Source organism: Mobula birostris, chromosome 20 (assembly GCF_030028105.1).
Source record: "Mobula birostris isolate sMobBir1 chromosome 20, sMobBir1.hap1, whole genome shotgun sequence".
Lineage (NCBI taxonomy): Eukaryota > Metazoa > Chordata > Chondrichthyes > Myliobatiformes > Myliobatidae > Mobula > Mobula birostris.
The window spans coordinates 6578075-6598433 of record NC_092389.1 but is presented as its reverse complement, the minus strand read 5'-3'; the positions used below and the strand labels follow the sequence as shown (position 1 = coordinate 6598433).

General features: G+C 40.7%; 1 protein-coding gene across 8 annotated transcripts in view; it reads left to right on the top strand.

The window, feature by feature from the left end:
* The window catches only part of usp28 (ubiquitin specific peptidase 28), a 118497-nt gene that overhangs the window by 58313 nt on the left and 39825 nt on the right, over positions 1–20359 (top strand). For 6 of the 8 annotated variants that reach the window (XM_072283916.1, XM_072283915.1, XM_072283912.1 and 3 more), the window contains exons 7-13: positions 2193–2330; positions 4541–4614; positions 6060–6136; positions 10680–10828; positions 11525–11652; positions 14140–14235; positions 19887–20060. In XM_072283916.1, coding sequence (XP_072140017.1) covers positions 2193–2330; positions 4541–4614; positions 6060–6136; positions 10680–10828; positions 11525–11652; positions 14140–14235; positions 19887–20060 — 836 coding nt within the window. The remainder of the gene's footprint in view (positions 1–2192; positions 2331–4540; positions 4615–6059; positions 6137–10679; positions 10829–11524; positions 11653–14139; positions 14236–19886; positions 20061–20359) is intronic. The other 2 variants (XM_072283917.1, XM_072283913.1) reach the window with 1 other exon arrangement.

Sequence of the window (20359 nt, the reverse complement as noted above, 5' to 3'; positions counted from 1 at the left end):
AACTCTTTATTCCTCTCCATAGATGCTGCTTGATCTGCTGAGTCTCTTCAGAATCTTGTGTATGTTAGGTCAAAACGTAGGAGATTGGACACACTTGAATCTGGAGGATAAAACAGCTGCTGGAGGAGCTTGGCAGGTCAGGCAGCATCTTTGGAAGGAATTGGATAGACGATAGATGGGCATCCCAGATGAAGATTCTTGATCGAAAATGTGGACTGTCCGTTTCTCTCCACAGATGCTGTGTGACCCAAAAGGGAATAGGCAATGTTGTCAATGAAGATGTAAGGAGATCTGAATGCAACATGGAGTGGCTGTGTCCAATGGATTCTTGGCTTCACAATGTACTCCTATGAATTCTGCTAGCTTATTCTGTGGTTTACAATATATTTCAATGAACTGCATGATTATAAAAAAGGTTGAGAGGGTGACTGACAAAAAAACATAGAAACATGGAAAACCTACAGCACAATACAGGCCCTTTGGCCCACGAAGGTGTGCCAGACATGTCCCTGCCTTAGAAATTACTAGGGTTACCCATAGCCCTCTATTTTTCTACGCTCCATGTATCTATCCAAAAGTCTCTAAAAAGACCCTATCATATCCACCCCTACCACTGTTGCCGGCAGCCCGTTCCACGCACTCACCCCTCTCTGCGTAAAGTGTTTTATATTTGTATTTAATTCAGATTACTTTGTAGAGATCTGTTTTCACTTTGACACGAAAGAGTCTTTTTCTGTTGATCAGTGTCAAAAAAAAGCCAAATTAAATCCACTGTGATTCAATATTGTAAAACAATAAAATGTGAAAACTTCCAAGAAGGGTGAATACTTCATATAGGCACTGTATGTATATATTTTTTATATAAAAGTAGTGTAAGTAGTGGAAAAATAGGGCCAAAAAGTAGTGAGGTAGTGTACACGAGTTCATTATCCCATGTGGAGTAGAGAGGCTGAGATTGAATGGTTTGTCATATGAAGAGCATTTGATGGCTCTGGGCCTGTATTCGCTGGAATTCAGAAGAATGAGGGGTGACCTCATTGAAACCTATCAAATCGTGAAAGGCCTTGATAGAGTGGATGTGGAGAGGGTGTTTTCTATGGTGGGAGAGTCTAAGACCAGAGAACACAGCCTCAGAATAGAGGGGTGTCCTTTTAAAACAGAGATGAGGAGGAATTTCTTTAGCCAGACAGTGGAGGATCTGTGGAATTCTCTGCCACAGGCAGCCATGGAGGCCAAGTCTGTATGTATATTTAAGGCAAAAGTTGATAGATTCTTGATTGGTCAGGGCATGAAGGAATATAGAGAGAAGGCAGAAGATTTGGGGTGAGAAGAAAATTGGATCAGCCATGATGGCATGGCGGAGCAGACTCGATGGGCTAAATGGCCTAATTCTGCTCCTATATCTTATGATGTTATGAAATGACAGTGAATATTATCAATCTTACCTCTTTAAAATTTGGCCATTGATAACCAATCTTAAATAGTTTGGACATTAATGCATCCACTGTTTTCTCAAACTTTTGACTGAAAACATTTCATGAACGTTCTGTCCTAAATAGTTGACCCTTTATAGCAGGGTATATTTTCTGACTATTCAGCTGTCAGTCACTTCTGTCATGATGTTGCAGTGTTACATCAGTCTTTGTTTGAATTTTTTAATGTAATCTATTTTAAAACTATGGTTTTACAGAAGTGAGATTTATTCCTTTTGCTCAGATTGAACTTTTAAGGTTTTAAAGAGGATCATTCTTTGTTTCATTTCAATGGATCTTCTCCAATTCTCAGTCTTTCTGCTTCTGGTGAAGAGAATGAACTGCAATGTCACTAGGAAAGAAATTTAGGGATAAATAATGGACCTGCTGATGGATCTCAGTTTGAAACATCGGCTGTTTATTCCCCTCCATAGGTGCTGCCTGTCCTGCTGAATTCCTCCAGTATTTTGTGTGTGTTACTCTGGAATCTCTTGTGTTTATAAATGATGGAAGGTAAACTGCATGCATCACTCCTTAGTCAGGAAAAAAAACGTACATTTGGAACCCTCTTATTCTTTGGAAATGGTTCACTTCAGATATTACAAGACTTCATTCTGGTTCTTGCAAAGCAATGTTGAGCAATTTATTCAGCTCTTACAACAGAGTATATTTACTCTAGTGAGTTATTTAAGACTTCTGACTGTGTTTCTTCTTTAACAGGAGCTGCGAAACTTGGCCTTTATGCAGGAACTTCGCTGCCTGTTTGCATTGATGGTTGCCTCCAAACGGAAGTATGTTGACCCTTCAAATGCAGTAGACCTTCTTAAAGATGCATTTCGGTCAGCTGAAGCACAGCAGGTGAGTTTGTACCATGTGGAAATACTGTCATCCATGGCATACACTGGCTAATTAAACAGAAGTGTTCAATGCTGATAAGTGCAGAAGATGTTAAAATGCTTGGTGAATCAGAAACCATCTGGAATAGAATGAGAGGTTAATATTTCTCTTGTGGACTTGCCACAGTTGTTGAGGCTTCAGGAGATAATCTACCTGCTTGTTGATCAATTGACACTATTGGGTAATTTTTAATGTTGACTAGATACAGAATGCTCAATATAAATATGCTTAATAAGACCAGGAGCATAATTAAGCCATTCCATGGAGTCTGCTTGCCATTCGATCATCGCTCATTTATTATCCCTCTTAGTCCCATTCTCTAGCCTTCTTCCTGTAACCTTTGACTCCCTTTCGAATCAAGAACCTATAACTTCTGCTTTGAATATATTTAATGATTTGGTCTTCACAGTCAACGGTGGCAGTGAATTCCCCAGATACCCTCTGGCTAAAGAAATTCCTTCTAATCTCTGTTCTAAAATAACATTCTTCTATTCTGAGCTGTGCCCTCTGGTTCTAGACTCTCCCACTATTGAAACAACGTCAGTACATCCACCCTATCTAGGCCTTTCACTATTCAGTAGATTTCAATGAGACACTACTCCCCCGCCCCCTCCATTCTTCTAAACTACAGCAAGTACAGGCCTAGAGGCCACAAATGCTCCTCATATGTTAACTCTTTCATTTCCAGGATCATTCTCGTGAACCTCCTCTGGGCCCTCTCCAATGCCAGCACATCCATCCTTGGGCAAAGGGCCCAAAACTGTTCAAAAAAACTCCAAATGTGGTCTGATCAATGCCTTATAAAGCATCATCATTGCTTTTATATCCTAGTCCTGTTTCATACCGCAATGTAGTCTGTTCCATGTGTGATGTGTTATTGATTTCTTCATACCTCAAATATTTTTCTTTCTTTTTCAATCTCTTTATTAATTTCAAAATATAAAAACAAAACATAGCAATAATACAAATAATAGGAGCTATATTGTTACACTTAAAAAGAGTAATTGCCAAACCAAGTAGTGTAAATTAACAAAGCTCCCAAACATGTAGAACTAACCATGGATAATACAAAGCAAAAAAAAACTGGAAAAAAAATCATGAAAAAGAAAAGAAAAAAAAAACAAAACAAAAAAAAAGCAAACCCCATCCCCAAAGAAAAACAAAATTAATCAACTAAACTAAAAGACTTGGGCAAAACTAACAACTTAAAAATGGAAAAGAAGAAAACCTTAGTGTCGATGACTCCATTCCCCTCCAACAACAGTACAGAGAGATAAAACAAGTTTGGAAATGGTCAAATTACATCAAATGAAAATGCTGAATGAATGGCCTCCAAGTTTTTTCAAATATACCTCAAATATTTTGAGTAACCTTTTCTCCATTTCCAGTTATAACGTAGCTATCTTAGTATTTATAACTACACTGATTGGTACATCATAACTGGAGTTATGAAAAGTGCTTACCAATTTCATCTTTGAGAAGGAGTTGCTGAGTGAAGTTTGAAAGATCCTGGCTTGGCTAGGTTGCTACCACTTATACCTCTGAAGGTGGTGATTGATGTCTGAGCACAGAAGAAAAGGGGCGATGCAGGTGATGTCCCTTTGGGTAAGAAGTTAAGCTGTGATCCAGTTTGTAGTTCAACATGTGTTAACATTTTCAGCATTTTGGTTTTTATTAGCTGACTGTTTAGATTGTGATATTGTTACTGGGGTTGTTCTGTAGCCCTTGACCTTTCCCACCCACCTGGCTTCACCTATTACCTTCCAGCCTCTTTCCCCTCCCCCCACCTTTTAATTCAGGCATCTCGCTCCTTCCCTTTCTGTCCCAAACAAGGGTCTCAGCCCGAAACGTCAACTGTTCACTCTTTTCCATAGATGCTGCCTGACCTGTTGAGTTCCTCCAGTATTTTGTGTGTGTGCTGCTCTAGTTCTTCTGGCAGCTTGGCAAAGTTGTCAACACTTCGAATCATAAGATTACGGATTTGAATCCCGTAGACTTTTAACCAACAGACTGAATCTATGCACAACAAAGGGAATGCTGCCTTTGCAGATGTGTCTTCTGACAGGTTCCATCTTGTTTAAGTACAGTATTAAAGGTGAAAACAGCTGGGTTTTGTTGAACAACTGTCAAAGAGGAGATCAGATGAAATGATTCTTGTCTTTGCTTTTAAGCAGGATGTGAGTGAGTTTACACACAAACTCCTGGATTGGTTGGAAGATTCTTTCCAATTGGCAGCAAGTACGAAGTAAGTAAAGAGCAAGATAAAGATTAGCTTTATTTGTCACACATACATCAAAACATGCAGTGAAAAACATTGTTTGCGTCAATGACCAGCCCACCTGGGATGTATGCAGCCTGGAAGTGTTGCCATGCTTCAGGCACCAACATAGCATGTCCACAACTTACTAACCTCAGTCAGTAAGTGTACCTCTTTGCACCTGAATGCTCACTGTCGTAAAAACACTCAGTAGACGAACCTTGCAGACAGCAGATTCTGCTTTAATATGAACTTGATATTTTAAAACAAAACATTTGAATAGGAATCATCATCATCATGCACTTGTCGCCAATAATTTTCTCCAAATCATTGAAAAGATTGGTACAAAATTAGTTGGGGCAAATGAATGTTTTATAGTTTAACTTTACTAGAGCTATAATTAAAGTCATAGAGTGCTACAATACAAAAATGGGCCCTTTAGCTCATCTACTCTGTCTAGTCCCATCAACTTGCACCTGGACCATAGCCTTCCATACCCTTCTCAGCCATGTACTTATTCAAACTTCTCTTGAATTTTGCAGTCACTTTACAAAGTTTCTGCGAATATATAATCAGCACTTCCCGTCAGGCTGTCACTGTATATATTGCTCCGTCACCTGTTGTCTGCGGCCTGTCAAACCATACACTCAGTGGCCAATTTATTGGGTACACCGTGCACCGCTCGTCACTGCAAATATCCAATCAGCCAATCATGTGGCAGCAACTCAATGCATAAAAGCATGCAGCCATAGTTAGAGGTTTATTTGTTGTTCAGATGAAACATCAGAATGGGGAAGAAATGTGATCTAAGTGACTTTGACCATGGTGCCAGATGGGGTGGTTTGAGTATCTCAGAAACTGATGATCTTCTTGGATTTCACACACAATAGTCTCTGGGGTTTACAGAGAATGGTGTGAAAAACAAAAAAAAAAATCCAGTGAACGCCAGTTCTGCGGGGCAAAAATGCCTCGTTAATGAGAGAGGTCTGAGGAGAATGGCCAGACTGGTTGAAGCTGACAGTAACGCAAATAACCACATATTACAACAGTGGTGTGCAGAAGAGCATCTCTGAACATACACATGTCGAACCTTGAAGTGGATGGGCTACAGCAACAGAAGACCATGAACAATACACTCAGTGGCCACTTTATTAGGCACGTGAAGCATCTAATAAAGTGACCACTGAGTGTAATATCCAGACTCCCATTTTCCCTTTAATGCCATTGTCTTCTATTTCTTCAGGTGCCTGTTGTGAAAATCATTTATTTTGTATTTTCTCTCAATTAACCATTAAATCAGGGGTTCCCAACCTTTTTAATGCCATGGACCCCTACCATTAACTGAGGGGTCTGTGGACCCCAGGTTGACAACCCCTGCATTAAAAGGAAGCCTATGACTGTGCTTAAAAATGTTTGTCCTCTGTGTGCTACAGAAATTCATGCAAAACGACGCAAAATCCAATGGTGGAACTCTTCTATGGCACATTTTTGGCTGAAGGCATTCATGACGGTACAGAGTTCATAAAATAATTTAGATAATTTAAAAGGTTGCATTTATTTTGTTAATTTTGTAAATTGCATGTAATTAGGAAGGTCAAATGACATTTGGATCCTTAGGTGCTGGGAGGCAAAGGAGCATGAAACATACCTAGTGGGCTGATTCTTTTAACTTTGCTTCTTTTGGTTATAAGACCTGTAGCGACAAAACTAAACTAAAACTAATTCAAGATCAATTGCCACTAGCCTGCGACTGCTGCGGAGCCCTTAGCTCCAATGAAATGATTGTTCCAATGAGTCAAATCCTTTATTCGATCCTTTATTAGCAATTAGCAAACATACAATCTTGAAGCAGTGAAACTTAAGCTTACCCAAGGGTAAGCTAAGCAATATTTAGCGCTGTTGAGCGTTATCTCAGCAGTCAGCAAAAGATGTGACTTCTCTCCCCCCCCCCCCCCGCCCCCGTCCCAAGCCATGAAAGAAGCAAGAACACATAACTTGTTCCCTTCTCTTTACCGTGGCCCCACTTGTGACTGGTTACCATAATAAACATATAACACAGAATACAATGCAGATAGAGAACAGACACATGGCTCCTACACCCCAGCCCACCAATTATTATACTATAATAATTACAACTACATGCTGCCAAAACACAGGAGACATGAAATCTTAAATGTCCTTTTTTGGTACGTGGCCTATCCTGGATGGCACTCTTCTTCTGCCAAAGCAGCTTGTTCCTCTTGACTGCATTCGGGAAATTCTGTCTTGAATCGCTGCTGCCAAAGCTCATCGAAGTGCAAAACTGAAATCCCGTTAATTGTCGGTGCTGGCCGAGTGTAGTCCCTTCCACCACCACGTCTCGTTTCAGTGGTCCATTAACAGTCCAACGCAGCATTGTTCTGATTGCATTAGGATCTGTCGTTAACACTGCAAATCACTTGCAGTGGCTCCAGTGCTTTCGGCACCTTCGTCCCTATCAGCAGCTCAGTTTCTGGCTGTCTGCTTCAGTGAGACCATTCCTGACCATCTCTCTGACGAGGAATGTTTCCTTTGTAGACAGGCATACGTTCCTGTGTGGAGATGTTAGGCAGTTCACAGTAAGTTTTCACCATCTAAACCAGCCACCTCCAATCCTGAAATGGCGTAGCTACTCATAGCGTTCTCATGACCCCTCATGCGTCAGAGAATGTGTAATTCCTTTTGCTGTCAGCTTCAGCTTGTTCATGAGGCTGTCTGTGCAGAACACTGCTGCACCTCCGTCATCTAGGAAAGCATAAATAACCACTGTCTTGTTACTCTTCACCTGAACTGGAATTATCGGAAGTTTTCAGTCATGATCGCCAGCTCCCATAAAGCCATTCGATACCAGGGTGTTACTTGCTGCTGTGTCTGATTCTCTCTCAGCTTGTTTTGAATCAGCCCCCTTTTCATCAGTTCCGAGCTCAGTTGTAGCTTCACATTCCACTGTAGCAGCAAAGCTGCTTTCTTTAGCTTTAGAATGTATTTGTGATCCAGTTTTGTTCACGCTTTTGCTTACTGCCAGCGATGTAGAACATAGAAAATTTACAGCACATTACAGGCCCTTCAGCCCACAATGTTGTGCTGACCATGTAACCTACTCTAGAAGCTGCCTGGAATTTCCCTACCGCATAGCCTCTATTTTTGTAGGCATTGTATTTTTTTTACGAACACTGGGTGTGTAGCAATCTTTACTCGCCTTTCAATAAAATCAACAATATCAGTGAAAATAATCTTGTGGGTGCATCTTTCTTGCAGTTCATAGACAGCCAATTTCCTCTTTTTCCATTTTTCCCAAAGTTTATCAGGCAATTTGTTTATAGCAATCCTCATATTAGCAGGTACGTCCGACTCACACATGTCCTACAAGTCTTCTGTGGCATTGCAGCAGCCTTTAAGATAAAGACTGTAATCTTGAAGAGCTTTTATGTCTTCCAATTTGATATGCGGTCAAGAAAGAGCCTTTTCCATGTATGCCACAGCAATTTTGTGCTCATGACTTAAATGTTCCTGTAGTAAAGCTTGGGCCTTTAGATATCCTTGCTCCAGGCTGTCCCCCTGGCAATCTTTGACAAGCTCTCTAGGGTGACCTCCAGTGAACTGTTCTGGAAAATGGCCACACCCACCAGAATCATCAATCTTGCCTTCAATGCTGTTCTTGAAAGTCCTCATATATGAATGATACTGCAATGGATCACCAGCAAAGACGTGACTCTCTCTTTTAGGCAGAGATGCATTGTGTTGTTGTTGCATCACCATGCTTGTTATTTCCTTTCGGGTCCTTGTGGCCTCCAGCGTGGCATTTAGACTTTTATCATCTGAAACGTCAGTGTCGCCATACTGCAGTTCATTACCTTTGTATGTAATCACAGCCTGTTCGTTGGCTTTGTAAATATTTTCATTTCTTCCAACAAACTGCCCATCAACATCGCATGTTTGTTTAATTTCTCTCTTTGTCTTGGCTTCAAGGTCACTGCTTCCAGCTGGACTCATGTTGTTTCTAAGTGCGCAAACCAGACAAAGCAACGGCAAATTCAATTCAGCTTTTCAACAATGGAAGCAATTCAATTCTTCAGCTTTTCAACAAAACCAAGGGCAAAATCTTCAGGCAACCACTACTATATAGCTTTTCAGTCCAAACCAGTTGGACACGGCAATGATGACCATTAAAAACTGTGTTCGAAAATCAAATACATAGCATGAATCAGCAAATGGCCGTTACTTGCTACAAGCTGCTCCAAGCTGCAGTGCTCCTAATTTCTAGGACATAGCGAATGAGTGTTCATTTGGTATAACTCAAAAGCTTTTGCTGACAAAATTTAGTGGCAAAACTAAACAACTGCTACTAGCTTGCGACCACTATGGAGTTGTAATATTTTCATGGCGCGCCCTCAGCTCCACTGAGATGGTTATTCCAAGGAGTCGAATCCTTTAGCAATTAGCAAGCATACAGTCTTGAAGCAATGAAACTGAAGGCTACCCAAGTGTAAGCTAAACAATATTTAGCATTGTTGAGCGTTACCTCAGCAGTCAGCAAAAAATACGACCGCCCCTGGTCCCAAGCCACAAACGGCTATGAAATAAGTGTGAATAGATAACTTATTCCCTTTGCTTTTACCGCATTCCCCCCGCTCCCATATTCATGTAACAAGTTGCCATAATACACATAATAAACACGCAACACTGAATACAAGTGCAGATGGAGAATGGATTCATGACTCCTACAAGACCCTTATGCCAGATGAACTTGACTCAGCTCAAGAAGTCACAAGCCCAGTATAGGTCATTTCATTGGCGTTCCTGTTACTTTGCTGTATTTTTTCATGGGAAAGGCTATAGAGCTCATTGATGTGAAAGTGAGAGTTTCATTTTCATAGGAGGTGGTTCACTTCTGAGCCACGTTAAGAAGCCAAGGAGCCGATAATTGATAGTTCATTAATACTGAAGTGTGGCATTCCCCAAATGTGATGAACAAGATCCTTTCCTTTCATACACCGTGGCCAAGTGAAAGCACAGTTTATTTTAAACTTGATGATCTTTTAGCACACCTTCAGTGTCAGTCTCTTTTCATTTAGTCTATCTACTCCCTCCCCCTCCAGTTCTGTTGATTTTGTAGAATTATTTGTTAGCTTTTTACCTTCATACAGCTGGAGTAGAGAACTGCAGCATGATACAGTGCCCATTTTAATCGTATTTATTGTGACACCACTACACTCATTGGGATTGTTAATTTATTGGTTCACTATGATAAATCACGGAGATTCTTTTTTTTTTACATGTAATTTGTATTCCATTCACTTGGCAATTTCTTCAGCAAATTGCAAAGTTTATTCAGTAGAGCATTATCGTGCAGTTCAAATAGGCTCCGTTTGGTAACTTAAAAGATTTGTGCATTGTAAAATAAATTATTTCCTTTTGGTCTTATTCAATCTTCAACTCACTTTTAGATCAGCAATGATAACATGTCATGCCATTATGTTGTGGAACCTTCCCTGATACTTTTAGTGAAAGTTAAAAAAATATTCGGAAGCATTTCTTCATTCATACCATGATGTTTATTCTTGATAAAATTTATTCTGTATTCCCTTAAGAATTGGTTGTCCACATTCCCAAAATCTCTGTCAGATTTTGAAAATAGATCATCAAATAAATACTACATTAAGACCTGGCTCCATGTTTGTTCTTAATGGGGAATGGCACCTAAAATGTCTGAAGGTTAAAATGGACCCATGTAAGTGAGATAAAGGTTTTATTAAAGTCTATAAAAAGTGCACCTGGCTATTTGTATTGGTCAGATACAAAAGGAGTGTCGTTATGATGAAAAGTTAATGATAGGTTTTCCAACATGAACTGGGATACTTCACTTTCTTCAACAATGCAGTTGTTTCAATTCTTAACTCTTGTCAATGTGAAAAATATCTTTTATAAAATGTACTCCCTGCGAAATATGAGTTTATGTGGTGCCATTCTTTTTTATCAGCTATGCCACCTGAAGCCATCTTACAGTCTTGTTTGTCCTATTGTCACTTTTGCAGGCAAGATGTTCTCTAATATTGAAACGTTCGGACAGTATCCTCTGCAGGTTAACGGATTTAATGATCTCCATGAGTGTCTGGAAGGAGCCATGGTTGTTGGAGAGATTGAGACTCTGCATTCAGATCAGTCAGTGAGATCTGGCCAAGAGGTGAGAATAAGAAAAGAACAGTAGGTGCCACATCTTCTTGCCTCTGTTGCTACTGCTCTTATCCATGGTGACAGTCCATCTCCATAAGAGAAGATGCCATCTGGGAAATATTCTGTCTAGATTTTCTTGGAAAAATGCAGGAAAGTCCCAACAGCTTGGTTATGGCCCCAATATTTTGTCTTCCATCTTGGAAATTATGTCTTATTTTGGGGCCTCTCAAGACCGGGATTTATCTCTATCCATATTTTCATTTTCTTTTCTCTTCTCATCACCTTTTTAATCCAGTAAATGAACATGAGTTTCATTACTATTTCAAGGGACCTTGTCATGTGCAGAATGTCTGAGATTTTCAGTGCCATCGAGTTTGAGAGGAGACGTGAAAAATCAATATCTGTGTATGAGCTTTGTCAAAATCAGGTGTATTATCACTGACATATGTCTTGAAATTTGTTTTGTGGCAGCGGTGCAGTGCAAAACATAACAAAAATTACTTTAAGTTACAATAAAAAAATGAATAATGCAAAGAGGTTGCGTTGCTCTTTTGTACTATTTATTTATTTTATTTTTCCTTTCTGTTTATTCCTTACTAACCTTTAAGTTTAATCCATGAATGGACAAGTTCAATTGTCAAGTGTTCAAATTAACCTCAGTTCTCACTAAAACTCTGATATTCAGCTCTGCCATTTTGTTTTCCAGAACTGGTTCACAAAATTGCCTCCTGTGCTGACTTTTGAACTCTCTAGATTTGAGTTCAATCAATCCTTGGGAAGGCCAGAAAAAATTCACAAGAAACTGGAATTTCCTCACATCATCTATATGGACAGGTAGGTTCAACCGGTGGTCAGCAGAAAATATTTATGGAGAATTAATGATTGGTTTATTTTGATAAATGATCTGTATGGATGGCATGAAAAACAAAAGTTTTTCACTCTACCTTGGTGCATGTGACAACAATAAACCAATTTATAATTTACAATACCTTAAAGATCACAGGTCTTTAATATCCAAATTATGTGTAAGGTTGGTCTTCTGATGTTGCAGCTTGATTTATAACACAGGCGCAGAGTAAGTAAGATTCATATTATAAATTCAGAATATATTCGAATGCTACAGATGTATTTTCACTATGAAGCATAGTCATTTGTTATACCAGATGTATTACAAAAGTTGAGATAGTTGCATGATATGTCTATGAGATGGGGCTAAAATGGTATATCCGGAATCCCTTATAATGCCTTCTGCCCCCTTTCCAACCCTGATGAAGAATCTTGGCCCAAAGCGTTGACTTTTTATTCCTTTCCATAGATGCTGCCTGCCCTGCTGAGTTCCTCCATCATTTTGTGTATATGACTGGATTTTCAGCATCTGCAGAATCTTTTGTGTTTATAATTTGGAATCTTGTTGCAAGGTTGAGAGATTTGTTAGAAAATTGCATTGATTTATGACAGACCAGTCTATTTCCTACACTTTAATGCACGCTTTGCATTAAATTTATCAGATAATTTTGACACAGTAGAGATATGCTAGTTTCCAATTTCACTTGACTCCACTTTTTACTTAATGAATCTTTGATGTTTGCTTAGAAGCCCAACAGTTAGATGGTGATTTACGTTTCATGTGGCTGTTGCAGGTGAATTTGGAATGTTCAGTGTTGCATGTGCTGATAGCAAGGTGGGAATGGAAGTTTAGCCAAGTGAAACTATTTCAGATTGTTTCATTTATACCCGCTCACATGCATACAACCAGTAAAGTACGGGTAAAAGGTGATTTGGTACCTGTGTTGAGGTGCCACATGCCTCTTTCCAAGAGGCAGGAAGGAATTCAGTAAATCTCTGGTTTCTCATGTAAATTCCAAAATAAAACAGCAATTTGAATAATATTGCAAAATCTCTTCTTTCCTGCTTGGAATTGAGACTCCAGTTCATTGTTGCAACCTTCTTACGATTCTGGGGCTATACTCCATTTTAACTTCCCCAAACCCTACTCCCTCATCCCAAATGTTTAAACCAATGCCAGCCTTTGGGAGAAAGATAATTTCTAAGCCACACCAGAGACCAGAGTTTGTAATCCAAAGTGATGTATGCTGAGGGAGCATCATGCCATCTTTCAGGTGAAACAATTGGAATCTGGTTCTCACGTACCCTGGTGGACATCGATAGATATTTATCGAATAACAACTACATTTTTCCCTGGTGCCCTGACCAAGAACCAGCACGGATCTCATTTCTTGTTGTTTGGTGTCTTTGAGTTATCAACTGTATTTCTCTGCAGTACAGGTGACCTATTGCAAAAGTAATTCACTGGCTATGAAGCGCTTTGGGATATTCAAAAGCTGTAAAAAGTTCTCTGTAAAGGCAAGTTATTTCCGAATTATAAAGATCTGATAATTGAGGATGGGTTAGTAACTTGGAGCTTGTATTTAGATATTACTATATCAGGAGGTAGTCTGTTTCAGCTAATGAGCATTGATGTTTAAAGCTTCACTATTTAAAACAACTGGTTCATTACTGTCCTTCAGGAAGTGGGTGTTCACCATGGTTTAATCTACACTAGTCTTTCATGATGCTTTTGCATCTTGGTGATAATGTAGTACTACTACACCTTTCAAGCTAATTATTAAATGAAATTTTGATTGCTAGACCCCATTATCTACTCTTCTTTCCTGTGATAGCCTTTATTGCTATTGAGATTTAAGCAAAGTTTGTCTTTAAATTAGTGTCTAACTGTTAATGTTGTTATAAATTGTACAGGATAAGGCAATTCACCATAAAACGATCTGCAGTTTCTGTGGTTCAAGGGAAGGAATATATTATTTATTTAGAGGTACAGCACAGAACATGCCCTTCCTGGTCCAACGAGCTGCACCACCTAGCAACCCACCTAATTAACCCAAGCTTAATCACAGGAGAATTTACAATGACCAATTAACCTACTAACTGGTACACGTTTGGTCTGTGTGAGGAAACCGGAGCACCCCGAGAAAACCCCACTTGTTCACAGGGAGGATGTACAAACTCCTTATAAACAACATTGAAATTGAACTCTGAACACCAACTCTCCCAGCTGTAGTCATGTCACACTAACCACCACGTGGTGTTAATATTGACTTTGTGTAGTGGGACGTGGTTTGCAGTTTCACATACTATGATATGAAAGTGCATAAGCATGTCCCACTCTCCAAAGCCAGTATGTTCTGTTGAGGATGCAAGATTTGGAGGAATATAGATCATAATTGTCATGTGTCTGGTAAAGTATTCTCACTTGGCACTGAAAATCTGCTTGCATTGCACCTTTTTCTTATGTATCCATAGGTATCTACACAAGAACAAGGAACTGACTCGCAGCAGAAGGGAAGAGGTGAAGAAGCTCAAAGAACAATCAGCTGTCCTCCTGCAGCGATTAGAAAGGTTATTTCCATAATTCTGTCAATTTTTTTCTTAATACATAGGCTACTTAACCTATTGAGCCTATACTGGTTCCTGAAGGAGCCCCATCGATCATCCATGTATTTTCCTGAGAGCTATTGTTTCTCCCATGCCCGTTCCAATACCCCCACCCCACCCTGATTTTCTCACAGGCTACCTGCACTGCTTTATTCAGAGTGGTCAGTGTAGGTAACTTACCATCCTGCAGGCCTTTGGAAGGTGGGAGGAAACTGGAGCTGTGGTAAAACCCGTGCAGTAAGCTCAATGTGATACAGATGCTTTCATCACTCATTGACAAGTTAGTCATTTCAGACTTATCGAAAGAGAAAGTTCTCTGATTTTTGTATTAGCGAGGGTTCAAGTGTATTGACTTAGAATTGTCACTGAGAGATGCAGAAGGGATGAAGCTTGTTATCCTTTCTGGTTATGCCAACTCCTCTCCTGCCATCTGAAACAATGTTTCCTTACTCATGCTTTCAAGCTATCCTTTATCCTGAACACCTCCAAGTTACCTTGACTTGATGGCACCAGCCTGCCCGCCATCAGGAACATGGAACAAGGCCAGCAATATCATGAGAATCCCACCCACCCTGTTCACGGACTGTTTGTCCCACTCCCATCAGGGAGGAGGCTGTGTAGTATCCACACCAGGATCACCAGACTCAAAATCAGTTACTTTCCCCAAGCACTAAGGCTGATCAACACCTCCACCCACTAACCCACCCTTCCACACCTCCCACCACCATCACTACTTTATCATTTCCTGTCAGTCACCTTATGTACAGACACTTGTACCTAGTGTCTCTTAATGGACATACAACCAGTCTATGTATGAAAGCTATCTTATGTATTTCTATTTATTGTTTTTTTATTACTGTGTTCTTTATCTTAGTGTGTTATTGTATGCTGCACTGGACATGGAGTAACAATTATTTCATTCGGCATGACAATAAATAATCTTGGAATCCTGAAATGTTTTCTTCCAAGAACAAACCAGGCCCTTCTCCATCTACTGAAGCCCTGGATTCTGTTTTCAATCCAACACTGTTCTCTACCCTTGGCATCTTTTATAACATATCCCATCATCCTTTGGGTGTGGCATCATTTTGCAACAAACAGGTTTAATTTCCCCTGCTGACTGGTTAATTTGAATTAAATTTCCTCCTGTAATTAACTTGCTCAGTTAATGATAGGGAATCCGTGACATAAAAATAGGTTGGGAACCCCTGTGCTATTTCTTTCATGCGGTTTTACATGACCAGTGTACTGACAGAACAAACTGAGAGGATTGTGTGAACCATCATGCTAAAATTAATAAGGTAGGAAAATTAAAGGAAGCGCTGAGGTTATTCCAGCCTTAGGCCTGTTTGCTAATTCATCTTGTCAAACTATGTTTTATCCACATCTCACCCCTTTTACTTACCTTGACTCTAGGTGCTTTGGAATCCCATTGATAACCAAAATCTATTGATTTTTCTATTGAAGACTAATTGACCAAGAAATTGATTGGATCCTGCGAAAATGACAAAACAATTTGATGAAAATCGAGCAGTAGATATGGATTTTAGTAAGGCATTTCTAAATCCCGGCCATGGTAGTGTAGCGGTTAGCGTGACGCTTTTACAGCTTGAGGGATTCCGGAGTTCAGGGTTCAATTCAGGCACCGTTCTGTAAGGAGTCTCTGTACGTCCTCCTTGTGGAATGGGTGGGTTTTCCCCGGGTTTCCTCTCACAGTCCAATGATGTACCGGGTAGTTTCATTGATCATTATAAATTGTCCCATGATTAGGTTTGGATTAAATTGCGGTTATCAGGGGCAGCTTGAAGGGCCAGAAGGGCCTATGCCAAGCTGTAACTCTAAATACTGTTACAATAAATAAATAAAACTTGATAAGGTCTCATGGTAGGCTGATCCAGAACGACATGAAGCATGGAACCCACTGAAAATTGGCTGTGTGGATTCAGAGTAGGCTTACTCTCAGAAGACAGGGGGTGGTAGTAGGTGGAGAGTTTTCTGCCTGGAGGGCAGTGACCTGTGGTGTTCTGCAGGGATCTGTTCTGGGATCCCTGCTCTTTGTGAATTTTTATAAAGGACTTGGATAGGAATGTGGAGGGCTAGGTTAGTAAGTTTGCAGATGGTGTGAGGATTGGTGGTGCTGTGAATAGTATATATGGTTGCCAAGGGTTACAACAGGACATTGATAGGATGCAGATGTGGGCTGAGAAATGTCAGATGGAGTTCAATCTGTTAAAATGTGAAGTGATTCACTTTGGAAGGTCAAACTTGAAGGCAGAGTGTCACACCATAGATCCTGGTGAGGGTCACGTGCCCTTATGAAGGTTTTAAAACTTTAAAATTCAGATGGCAGTCTGCAAAAGCACATTCAGTGCAAAAATATTAATGGTATGCCAGAGGTAAACATTTCAGAAAAAATCCAAAAATATTTACAGTACAAAAAATAGCAAAATAACAAAAAATGTCAAAAAGAGAAAATACAGATGTATACCATCAGACCTTTAGGCCTACAGCTCCAAACCATCCATCTGAAGTAACTATCGCTAAAAAGGTAGTGCTGAGCAAATTTGTGGGCCTGAAGAAAGACAAGTCCCCTGGTCTTGATGGAATGCATCCCAGGGTACTGAAAGAAATGGCAAAAGTTATAGTAGAGGCTTTGGTGATAAATTAGCAAAATTCTTTGGACTCTGGGCAAGTCCCGGCGGATAGGAAGATGGCAAATGTCACACCACTGTTCTAAAAAGGATGTAGGCAAAAGACAGGTAACTAGTTACCTAGGTAATTAACTAGTTACCTGCCTAGTTAACTAGGTAGGCTAGTTTAACACCTGTAGTTGGGAAAATATTTGAAGCTATCATAACAAAGAAATAGTGAGGCATCTGGAAAGAAATGGATCCATCAGGCAGACACAATGTGGATTCAGCAAAGGCAGGTCCTGTCTGACAAACTTACCGGAGTTCTTTGAGGATATAATGAGTGCAGTGGATAGAGGGGAACAGATGGACATTATTTACTTGAATTTTCAGAAGGGGTTTGATAAGGAGCCACATAAAAGACTTATCCATAAAATGAGGATGCATAGAGTTGGGGTTGATTTATTAGCATGGATAGAGGATTGGTTAACCAATAGAAAGCAGGGAGTTGGGATACGTGTGTGTTTCTCTGGTCAGCAATCAGTGGTGAGCGGTGTGCCGCAGGGGCGGTGCTGGGCCCACAACTATTCACGATATACATTAGCGATCTGGAAGAAGGGACTGAGTATAGTGTATCTAAGTTTGCTGATGATACTAAATTGAGTGGAAAAGCAAATTGTGCAGAAGATATGGAGAGTCTGCAGAGAAATATAGATGGGTTAAGTGAGTGTGCAGGGGTCTGGCAGATGGAGTACAATGTTGGTAAATGCGAGGTCTTCGACTTCGGAAGGAAAAATGGGAGATCAGATTATTTAAATGGTAAAAAAAAAAAAATTGCAGCATGCTGCTGTGCAGAGGGACTTGGAAGTGCTTGTGTATGATTCACAAAAGGTTGGTTTGCAGGTACAGCAGGCTATCAAGAAGGCAAATGGAAAGTTGACCTTCATTACTAGAGGGATTGAATTGAAGAGCAGGGAGGTTATGCTGCAATTGTACAGGGTACTGGTGAGACCGCACCTAGAGTAGTGCGTGCTGTTCTGGTCTCCTTACTTGAAGAAGGATATACTGGCTTTGGAGGCCGTGCACAGGAGGTTCACCAGGCTGATTCTGGAGATAAGGGGGTTAGACTATGAGGAGAAATTGAGTTGCCTGGGACTGTACTTGCTGGGATTCAGAAGAATGAGAAGAGATCTTATAGAAACATAAAATTATGAAAGGGATTGATAAGATAGAGGCAGGACATAGCCTCAAGATTCGGGGGAGTAGATTTAGGATGGAGATGAGGAGGAATTGCTTTTCCCAGAGAGTGGTCAATCTGTGGAATTCTCTGCCCAATGAAGCAGTGGAGGCTACCTCAGTAAATATATTTAAGACAAGGTTAGATAGATTTTTGCATGGTAGTGGGATTAAGGGTTATGGGCAAAAGGCAGGTGGGTGGAGATGAGTCCATGGCCAGATGAGCCATGATCTTATTGAATGGTGGAGCAGGCTCGACAGGCCAGATGGCCGACTCCTGCTCCTATTTCGTATGTTGTTATGTAACACATCTCACCTCACCTTACCACAGCCTCTCTGCAACCCCCCCCCTCACCCCACCATTTACACCAAAATGAACCTTTAAGCTGGGATCTCCTTTACTAGAGGAGAAGAGGAATATTCCATTCTTTGGAATGTGGAGGGAGTTGTTACCGTGAGCCTGAACCATGACACAAAAACCAAAACACAGGAATTTACATCCTTCTTCACAATCACAAATGTCCACAAATAGCAGTTATCACAATAAGATCACAATGACTTTGTGCAACAAAATCAATCCGCAACTAACCATTTTCCAGGAGCCAGGACTCTTTCTCCCCCACCCCCCCCCACCCCCATCCCCAAAATGAACACTTTCACTGAGCCAGCACAGAGCACGTGCCACCACAAACAGGCACCTTTTTTGAAGACACCCAACCCATCAGTCAGGCCCCCTCCCCGAAACTGGAAGCAACGACAAGCAGGACACATCAAAGAATCCCCCTGTCCTGGAGTGTGCAAGTACAAACAAAAGCGTTAGTCTAACATGTGCAGCTGATAAACATAACATCAGCATTGCCAGAAAGAGATAATGGGAATTACGGGGCTCTGGGGAGGTGGGGAGGAGGAAGACCTGCTCTGTCACACAGAGTAAAGATTAATGGGAGGATACTTAGTAGTGTGGGCAAACAGAGGTTTCTTGGTGTTCGCATCCATAGATCCCTCAACATTGCTGCACAAGTTGATAGGGTGGTGCGTTGGTCTTCATCAGTTGGAGAACTGAGTTGAAGAGCTGTGAGGTAATGTTGCAGCTCCAGAAAACCCCGGTTAGACCACACTTTGGAGTATTGTGTTCAGTTTTGGTCTCCTCATAATAGGAAGTATGTGAAGCTTTTGAGAGGGCGTAGAGCTGACTTAGCAGGACGCTGCCTGCATTAGAGAGCATGTTTTATGAGGATAGTTGGAGTGAAGGAGGAAGAGCGGTGACTTGATAAAGGTGTATAATATGATAAGATGTATAGATAAAGTGGACAGCCAGAGACTTTTTCCCCAGAGTGGAAATGGCTGAAATAAGGGGGGCATAATTTTAAGATGATTGGACGAAAGTATAAGGGGGATGTCAGAGGTACAGTCTTCACACAGAGAGTGGTGGGTACTTGATACACACTGGCAGTGGCAGTGGTAGAGGCAGATAAATTAAGGATATCTAAGAGACTCTGAGATAGGCACATGATCAAAGAAAAAATGGACTGCTATGTGGAAAGGAAGGGCTAGAATGATCTTGGAGTGGGTTAAAAAGTTGGCACAACATTGTTGGCCGAAGGACCTGTACTGTGCTGTACTGTTCTATGTCCCATTGACCAGTTTGATTAAAGTTTTGTTTTTGTGTTGTAAATCCTATATAATTCTTTGAAACCATTTTCCCATTACTACAATGTAATTTGTTTTCTCCCCTGTGGTTCTCTTTAGGTACATGAATTATGGGTCTGGTCCCAGTCGGTTCCCTCTGGCAGACATGCTACAATACGTCTGGGAGTTTGCCAGCACTCAACCATCAAGCATGCCTCCTACTCAAGATGCCACGATTACGCCACCTCCAAAGCCACAGCCTGACACGAACGTGGCCCTGCCGATGCCAGTCAGGTAGTAGAGATGGGATGCAATTTGTGTACGGGCATGGAGGCTAAGTCATTGGGTATATTTAAAGTGGAGGTTGGTCAATTCTTGGTTAGTCAGGGCATCAAAGGTTACAGGGAGAGAGCAGGAGAATGGAGTTGAGAGGGATCATAAATCAGCTATAATCAAATGGTGGAACAGACTCGATGGGCCAAACGGCCTAATTCTGCTCCTATGTCTTATGGTCTTAAGGTGCAAGATAAACAGTGAGGTCAGAGAGTGAGTCGACATGTCAGTGTTAGGATTTTCCAGTCAGTTGAGCAGGA